A 9,511-nucleotide genomic window follows, 5' to 3' on the forward strand; every position below is an offset into this window, starting at 1 on the left:
TTCCAGAGGGCCCTGGCATGTTTCACCAAGTGCTTCAGGTGAGAGCTCCCTGGGAGCCAGCCTCTGCCTCTCTCACTGCTCACCGCCAAGCCCATCCGCGCCGCCCCTTCCTGTTCCACCAAGACCACCTCAGACCAAGCCAGAAATCCCCAGGGCTTCCAAGGGTCCACTTGTCACTCTGCTTTTCTCCCTAGGAGAGGACACCGGACACTCAGAATCTGAGACCACCGGAGCCACAGACACAAAGGCCTGAACGGTGACCGAGCCCCCTCTGCTGCTCCATGCCCCTGCTCGCCCACGGTGTCCCGGTCACCGGGCCTGAAATAAACGCTGGCACGCTGGACTGCTTTTTGCTTCGTGGCATCTGATGTCACTTTCAACGCGTCGGGTGAACCGGGGATGGCCAGCTTTCGCGGTGGTGCGGTTGTGGAGGGAGAGAGCTGGCATCTCCCTTAGCCCTGTTAGGCTGTCCGCCCTCCTCCTCGAGGCAGCGCTGCTTGTTCCTGGGTCCTGGTGGCAATGGGCTGTGGCCAGTCAACGGTGAGTCTTCCACAGCTGGCAGCTCTGACCCTGGTGGGGCACTTACATGCAGGAATGAGGACGGAGTAACGTCTCTCTCCCCCCAGCGATGCACACGGTCTTCATATCTGAGGAAAACGGGGCGGTGTTTACATGCGGAGGCGGGAGGGTCATGTGGAGGAAGAGTCTGTGGATCTCAGAAGAGGCGTTAACCCCTGTACTGACAAAGAGCTCCCAAGCCCCCCTACCCCACCGCAAGACAGAGAGCCCTTCCAACAGGCGACCTCGTCTCCAACTATGCATTGTTCCTTTACAGAAGATGAGGGCTTCATTTTTGTCTTTTCTTTTGCCTTCCTGAGGTGACCTTGGCATGTGCTGCAACACAGTATCAGCGGGAGAATTCTGAAAGGGGCGTTGGAGCATACTTGTTTCTTTAACCTGTTAGAAATTGCAACACAAGCAATCACCACAGTCAGTGGAGAGACAGTAGGCATTTCGGACACACAGTAATGGGTGGGAGGACCTCACAGGGGCCAACGTCAAATTACATTGATCTGTTTACTTTCTGAATGAGGACCTGAATTCCCACTGGTGCTCCCAGAGTGGGGCCCTCAGCTTTGCAGACTGGGTGGCTCTACTGTTTCAGCTTGCCCCGGGGAGAGCAACACTCTCAAGGACCCGCTCTCACAGGAGGCTGACCCGTCCTCCCTGCTGGCACATTCTCATGCTTCTCTCTCGTTGAGACTGAAATAAATCTGGGAGTGTGGGGTGGTTTTATGGCTCAATATCTTTTTACGGCTCTGGAGAAAGATATTTAGTTGGGATAGGGTTGGCTGTTGGAGGGGAGCTTAAGACATATACGCGTATCTGGACCCATGTATGTGGTGATAGTCATGGGACAGCATTGCTTGTTCCTAAGTACCTGTTAGGACTGTGGCCTACACGCAATGCCTTTTCCACAGGTATCTTGCTTTGGGCCTCGAGGAGGGCAATTCAGTGTAACGGTGTGGAAAAAATATCATCTCTCCCTGCCCAAATGCATGCACCCTTCATACCCGACAATGTTTAGTGGCTTCAAATGGAGAGCAAGTGGCTTGGGATTTTGAGGAAAGGCCCCAGACTGAGGTTCACATAATCAGCTCCAACTATCCCCACCCCAAACTAAGACAGAGCCCTTCCAAAACCCTTTCCCCATTAACCTCAGTTTACATGTTTTCATATTTTGACTCCCACCCCCGCCCCCGACCACCACCACCTCCAGTCTTTCTTTGATGCCAGCAGAGGAATGCCAGTGAGGGGTTACAATGTGACATTCTCTGGATCCTACATATGGTAGGGTAGGCCTTGAGAGAACTGGTGGCAGGATCCCACGGTGTTTGTGACGAAGGGCACAGAAAGGCTTTGCAAGGGCAGCGGGCAGGGATGTAAAACATGCATGTCAATCTCTAAGAACTGAAGATAATTTTAGGCTAGTTATTATAATCACTATACTCACCAGGATCATTCTAAGGCATGGAGAATACTGGTCCTTTAAAAACCACGCTAGTGCTGGCCACTGTAGTTTTGGTAGGGTTTGGCTTTCATCAGATCCCGCACCCCGCTCAGAAAACCTCCATAGCTTCCTGGGCCAGCCAAATCGGACCTGAGCTCCTCAGCCTGGCCACTAAGGCTCTTCCTGGCTTCGTTCCAGGCTAGTTTAAACTTATCTCTCACCCCTACAGACAATTTACCCTCTGTATAGACAGGATAACTTATCCATTCTAACATCTAGACCTTTGTTTCTGAAAACAACAGCAACAACAACTATCTGCAGTCGTATAACCCACTGAGCTCTGTCTCTCCCAGGCTTCGGGGACGAACATCTGCTCAGTGGCTTCTGGGAATCAGCTCCGGTGAGTGCAACACTTACCCCCTTGCCCATCGCTCTCTACGGATGCTGAATGTAAAGCACCTGCTGTGTGCACTGTAGAAACTGCACAGGGACAGGAGTCCAGGACAGCTTCCAGGCATGCCACAGGTGGAGTCTTTTCTCTGGCTCACCCAAGGGCCAAGAGCGGCTTCTTTCCAAAGAGTCACTTTCCACTACACGTTTATTTTATTTTATTATTTTTTAAATCTCTCAGCCGTGAAGTCCACCAACTGAGGCTCCAGGCTCCTGTACACGTCCCCACTCCCAGATCATCTCTCCCCAGTCTCCCCAAATTCTAACCATCCAGTTCCACTGAAGAACATGGAATGCTCCCAATGCCCACAATACCCTGCCTCTGGGACGCACTGCACTTAATGACTCCTTCAGTGCTTCAGATCTCAGATGGCATCTCACTGCAAGGAAGCCCTCCTTCTTCCCAGACACCCACCACCCAGGATTAAGTGTCTCTCCTCTAGGTTCCCATACCATCTGGTCCTTATCCTCATTCTGGCAATTAATACATCTGGCTGATTTACTTACATGACAGCCCCATCTAGACTCTCAGATGTGGGGCAGAGGCTGAGTCTGGTGCATTCCTGTACCTCCAGCGCCCGGCACAGTGCCTCACATATAGCAGGTAGTCAGTAAATGTATGTTGAATAAATGAGTCGATGAGCAAGGTGTCTAATTCATTGAATTTTTTATTTTTCCCTACATTCTGGGGAATTAGGCAAATACAAGCAGAGAGCGGTTGTAATTTTGTGCGACAGACACTGATCGCCTTTTTATCTTTTTATATTTGGAGGGGGGAATGAGTGTACTGGTAGTCTCTCAAACTTCCAAAAAACAGCTTATTCCAGTGCTATGATAAGTTACAGCCATTAAATGATATAGTATCCTGATTTACTTTATGAAACAGCAAATCCCTCCTGCTAAAACCGAAACAGAGAACAATAAAACATTTGACCAGCGTCATTCATAAACCTAGATGTCCAACTTAAATACTCAATCAAGTGTCTATGGAACAAAGGATTTTGAAAAAAAAAAAAAAAAAGATGCTTGGGTATGGTTTTTGTTTCAACTTTGATATAATTATATCACCATGTAGTTTTAACCGGTTTATTTCCTGTAAGTTAATTATCATTTTAAAACAAGTTAAGGCAAACAGAACTTTGCAATACGCAAATTGAAGGCTAAATCACTGAGAAACACAAATAGAACTGGAACACAGACACCATGGGCGGCATGTTCTCCCTAACCCCACTCTACCCCTCGACTCTTGAAAAGTCAGGGCCCCAGTGCCCACCGCTGTGGGGCCCTTTCGACTACCCACAGCAAAACAAAGTGAAGGCTCAGCTTCAGCCTTCACTGCTGGCAGGAGGAGTCCCTGACACTAGCCTGAGACTGTAACCAGCACTGGCACTGTCCCGGGTACTGATCATTGCTCCAAGCATGCCTCTAGCCCTGGCACTGGCACTTGCATTGGTGCTGGTGCTGATGCTTGCTTCAGCCATGGCATAGGCCCTGGAACTGGAACTGGCACTAACACTGGCACTTGTCACATCGCCAACGGCAGCTGCATCTCGGGCACAGGGTATCGCCTCCTCTTCTCTCAAGGCCTCATTTACTGCCACGGAAAGGAACAGGGGTGGGTGTCATTCACTTTGGCCACAAACTCTGGGACTTCCATCTGTCTTGTTTCCTTTGAGAGCCCCCACAAGAATACCTAGAGTGGGGGATTGCTGCGGGACACCTATTTGTGCACCAGATACTCCTGCTGCACACTAGCTTTGGTGATGAGCTTCATGGACTCCCCAAAGACGAAACGCTTTTTAGACGAATGTGCCTCCAACACCCTCAACACCTCCCAGACCACCTCCTCGGGAACACAGCCGGCCTGCATGAAGATGGAGTCCAGAGAAATCATCAGGAGCCGGGTCTTTGGTGTGCCCTGGTCGCCTGTCAGGCCCCAAACCAGGGCAGGATCGATTTTTCTGATCAAGACATAGGAGTGTTCTGCTGGATCACGTTCCTTCAGATAGAACCCAAACACTAACTCGGGGAGGTCAGAGGCTTTCTTGAAAATCTCAGGGAGGAAGCTCCTGCATCTTTTGATGACATACTTCAGCATGTCTGCCCTTTTGATCGCCACCGTCTTCCGGTTCTTAACCAGCAGGTACTGCACCAGCTCAGCTACTTTCTAGCTCACAGGGCCCCTGGGCATGCGCATCACGGAGGCTGGGGGCCCGCGGGGTGCTGCGGGGGCGGCGGGGGCCGGCGGGGGGCGGCGGGGACGCGGGGCAGGGCAGACGGTTGCCTAGGGGTCTCTGGGGTCCACAAAGGAACTTTCAGAAGCACCTGAGCAGGGGCTCCATGCCTCAGAAGAAGTGATCCCAGGGCTCCCGGGAGCACTTGGTGTCCCCGCTGCAGGCGCCCCCGTGGGGGTTTCTTGGGCAAGGAGGAGAGGAGGAGGCCACCGGGCCTCTGAGACCCGCAGGCCCTGGGTGTCACCTCTACCGCGGACGTTCTCACCTGCGGCTTTGGCTGGCCCAGGAAGCAGGAACTCTGGGAAGAGATGCGCGTCCACGGGCATTCGGCGGCCGGAGCGCTGTGTGCCAGGCCGCGAGGACGGTGACGTCGCCGCGGCTGTTGCGGCGGCTGCTGAGAAGACCCGGAGCCCCAGGGTCTTGAGTCGGAGACCGCCGCCCTCAGACCCGGAGGAGGAAGAAGAGGAGGGGGAGGGGGAGGAGCTGGAGGAGGAGGAGGAGGGGGAGGGGGAGGAGGACGGGGAGGACGAGGAGGACGAGGAGGAGGACGAGGAGGAAGAAGCGGGAGGGGAGGGGGCTAAGCCTCCTCTGCCCGGGTCTTCCCGGAGCTGTGGGAATGGACGGGCGCCGCCCCGCAGTGCCTCTTCTGGCAGGAAACAGTACCGCAGGCTAGAGCCTGAGGTATGCGGGGGCGCTGCTCCCGGAGGTGGGGCTGCTGATGTGAGGCTTGAAAGAGACCTCAAGCCTGAAACCCAGGCCCAGAGTAAGCGCTTAATAACTGTTAACTGTTGTTGCGATGGATCCGATCATTCTGGATTATCTTTGTGTCCCTCCTTCTCTCCTGTGGAGAAGACTCCCTAAGAGCGTAGGCATTTCTGTCCAGCGGCTCCTCTGCAGCTTCCTCTTCAGATCATCTGCCTGAAGTTGCTTTGCTCCGTGCCTGGCCTAGAGTAAGCACTTAGTGAGTTTTCCTTTGCGTTCATTTCATTATTGTAGTGCACATCGTATCTACACTGCTTGCATCCTGTGTGGCCATCTGGATGTGGAGGAAGGACCCGCGAAACAAGTGACCTCCATGGAGAACTTGAAGATGTGTTTCCTTTTCTCTATGATCAGTGGATGCCCAACATCAGTTCTCTAGTGTATTATTTCTCTCCTACACAGTCTGGAAAGTTCTTGTTCATTGTAATGTAACTTTCCAAACCACCATTCGTGTAAGGACATCCTCTTTTTACTTCTCTTACTCCCATGTCACTGCACCGTGCCTCATCCTTCCTCTACAGAGCGCTCTCTCCCATTTCGCCTCTCAACTGAGATTCAGGGACGTGAAATCGACTCCTGCTTTGAGGCCAGCCCCTAGGAAGCCTGCAAATGAACAGCAAGAAGACTCCTCCACCCTAGCAACTGCTTTCTCTTATTGTATCACGTGATCCAACTTAGCATTCCTTTTTTTATCCTAACCTTTCTAAACAGTAACCAGCGCAACCTCCTCGCACATAACGAAACGATCGACTTGTATATAGCAATTGTTATACTTCGCAATAACATATATGAATTTCCACATAATGTTCACGCTTGCACTTCAAATTTCTTCCATTGATCTAAATTCTGTTACTGCTAACTCCGCTATAAAATAGATTTAGAAATTGATTTTGTGCGACTGGAACTAATCCCCCCCTCACTATTCTTCTTTTGCAAAATCTCTTCAAAATATTTTGGAAAATGTTGTCCTCTATAAGAACTTCAAAATCAAAGTTTTCAGGTTAAAAAAAAAAATCCCTGGCTTGATTTTTAACTAGAGTTTCTTAGGGCATGTAGTTTACTGTGAGAATAGTTAACATCTCATTAACAGGAGAAGATGGAGGCTCCTCAGCCACAAAATACAGCATGTTCTTCATGTTCTTCCATTGATTCTACTTTTTCATCAGAGTACTTCGGTCACCTTGTATATTGCTTTCTATAGCTTCTGCATAATTCTTAAGTTCATCCATGGCAGTCTCTTTAGTTTCATTGCTGCTATGTATTGAATATTTCCCATTATGTCTTCTGATCACTTATTTCTCACTTATAGGAAGCCGATTGGTTTCCTATATTTTGGAGCATACGGCCATCTTCATATCGCCTCTCCTTGACTAGAATGCTTTTTCAGTGGATTCTTACGCATTTTCTAGGTAGGCAATCACACACAGTCTCTGCATATTACAATTACGGTATTCATTTCTCCTTTTCTTATCACATTGACTAGGACCATGGTACCCTGTTAGCTAACAGCGGTGATGTGAAACTCTTTTGTTGCTGTCGTTCCCACTTTTAACAGGAAGGACTCTGTTCTTTTGGAGCTAAATATGTTGTTGGTTTTGGATACCGACTGTGCCATTTCTCAACGTATTGTCTGTCAGGTCCAAGTTACTCCTTCTTTGCCCTGCTTTGGCACACTAGAGCTGATCCTTGTGAATCTTTCTCCTATGCCAGCTAACAGAAGGTTAGGCTCTGGCCATAGAGAGCACTGGGGGTGACCCTACAGATCCCAGCAGGAAAATGTGTCCCTCCTCCTAGCAGCACTCTCCTGTTTGATATTCACTGAAGGAGGTCGGAGACCAGTACAGGCAAGCTCCAGCTGCACGTCCAGACCGTAATCTCCCTACTGTCAGCTGCCTCTGAGCAGCTCCAGCATTCCCATGAACCGCCTCCACCCACCACCTTTCTGAAAATAGGAGCACCTGCATTTGGATAGGTGCATGACCTGGAATCACGGGCCTGGGACCGGACCTGATATATCAGCCTTGATCTGGACCTGGACAGCATAGAGGAAAACCAAAGGCCTTAACATGATAACGTTTGGTGTGGATGGCTTTATGGGTTTGTTTCACGAGCTTAGGGACAGCAAATAAAAGGGGGGGTCTGCTCGTGGGGGCAGGTAGCAGCCCTGGCAATGTGTGAGGTCCGCCCTTTGGGATGTAACTTCAGCCATGTATACACACAGATTAGCACCGGGGGTAGGTAGCCTCAAGCAGTAACCTTGCCTCAGGAGACACAGGGGGCCAAAATTTTAGACCTGGTGGGAATGGGCTTTGTTCTCCTTGGTTGGGTATGAAGACTCCAGTGAAGCTGCTCCTAAAAGTGTGTTTTCTTGCACACAATGAGGAGGACGGGGAAGGAGAGGGTTATAACCCAGGAGTCTAGAAGGTGGTGGCTGTTTGGACTGTGGTCATCCTTTGAGGTACTGTGACTGGCTGGGCTGTAGTCGTCATGCAGGATGCGGTGATGGGCTCCCAGGGCCAGTATGACTCTTGAGCCAAATGCAGGACTTGGAGGCACAGGTCAAGGTCAGAAAGTCTATCATCATAACTACGCTAAAGGTAGCTCCAGGGAGCACTACCAGTGTAGGACCACATTGTATTTTGTTCATCCAGATGGCTGGTCAGGATACTGTTCATATGCCCAGTCTACGGTTTTGTAGAGGAATAGTTGTACACTACACATCACGATGACACTGCGGGTGCAATACTGCCCAGATGGCCTGACACTGAGTAGGGAAAACTGTGTTCCAGATCCAAGCCATCAGCCATATCAGGCATAGCCAGGTCCGTGATAGCCATCGTTCTCTCCTTTCTGCAAGATCTGTGTGGTGGTAGGCATGGGTCCATAAGCCAATACTTTTATTTCCTGTCGGGAAGGGCCTGAAATTAGCTAACCTTTAAATCCACCGTAACTGTGGAAAGCCTTAGAAAGGGGTAGTGCCTGCTTTCCAGAAAAACAGAAAAGTCGTGTTGGATATTTCACTGCTCCATCTGTGTATTTTCTTGCCCTGGGTCCAGGTGTCAACTCTTTGTGGATTGCATTTGGGTCAAGGAAAGGACACAGAAATGGAGTACGGGGGTTGTGCTCAGGAAACGGGAATCAGAGTTGGAAATCCATGACTTGGAGTCCAAATGTTTTCATATATTTGCGGGGATTGACAAATTTCACCCATATGGAAAGTATTACTGTGGTCCGTTTGGCTCGCCCAATAATTAACACAATTGTTTTCAGTTTGACCCAGCTTGTTGTCCTTTGAGTCAGGGCATCAATGCGTATTATCAGGCTGGTGAATTCAATGGGTGCTATGACCATGGTGAAATCACATGGAATAATGGTCTCAATGGTGAGGGCTGGCAACGGGTTGCATCCCCTCGCTTCTATAGCCTATAATCCACCTTGGTGAAAAAGAACCATCTGCTTGAATTTGGAAGGATCCCCAGGAGTCCAAGTGACCAGAGAAACTGTGTTGAGTAAGGCCAGAAAGTGTTGAGTATTACGAGGGAACCAATGGACCACCAGGGCTGGATATGGCCGTATGACCCCTGAGGTTGGCACCAAAGATGACCAAGTCCCTATTATATGGAGCTAGCAGTTCCACTGACAAAGGTTGGGGAAGCTAGAGAGGCCGTTTGGTGGGAGAGCCATAGAAAATCCATGGCTCAGCATTTGCCCCGGAAAAGGATACTTGTGGGCCATTTGAATGGCCCATCATTATTAGATGTCCTATAGTTCATTTTCATTTTATTTCCATGTGGTTTTCAGGAACAGGTGGGGTTTGGTTACATAAGTTCTTTAGCGGTGACTTGTGAGATTTTGGTGCACCCATCACCCGAGCAGTATACACTCTACTGATGGTAGTCTTTTATCCCTCAACCCCTCAACCTTTCCCCCAAGTCCCCAAAGTCCACCGTATCATTCTGATGCCTTTGCATCCTCATAGCTTAGCACCCATTTATGAGTGAGAACATACATGTTTGGTTTTCTATTCCTGAGTTACTTCACTTTGAATAATGGT

General features: G+C 49.9%; 1 protein-coding gene across 1 annotated transcript; it reads right to left on the reverse strand.

Moving 5' to 3' along the window:
* Positions 1–3,111: 3,111 nt before the first annotated feature.
* On the reverse strand, positions 3,112–8,294 carry LOC135271541 (osteocalcin 2-like). The gene is made up of 3 exons (XM_064368967.1): positions 8,204–8,294; positions 4,961–5,440; positions 3,112–4,055 (listed from the first exon to the last, which is right to left on the reverse strand). The coding sequence occupies exons 1-3, from the start codon at positions 8,292–8,294 to the stop codon at positions 3,787–3,789; spliced, it is 840 nt and encodes a 279-aa protein (XP_064225037.1). The 3' UTR covers positions 3,112–3,786.
* Positions 8,295–9,511: the final 1,217 nt, after the last annotated feature.

The sequence above is a fragment of the Aotus nancymaae genome, unplaced genomic scaffold, assembly GCF_030222135.1.
Source record: "Aotus nancymaae isolate 86718 unplaced genomic scaffold, 86718_ANA_hifiasm-v0.15.2.pri h1tg000081l, whole genome shotgun sequence".
In the NCBI taxonomy this organism is placed as follows: domain Eukaryota; kingdom Metazoa; phylum Chordata; class Mammalia; order Primates; family Aotidae; genus Aotus; species Aotus nancymaae.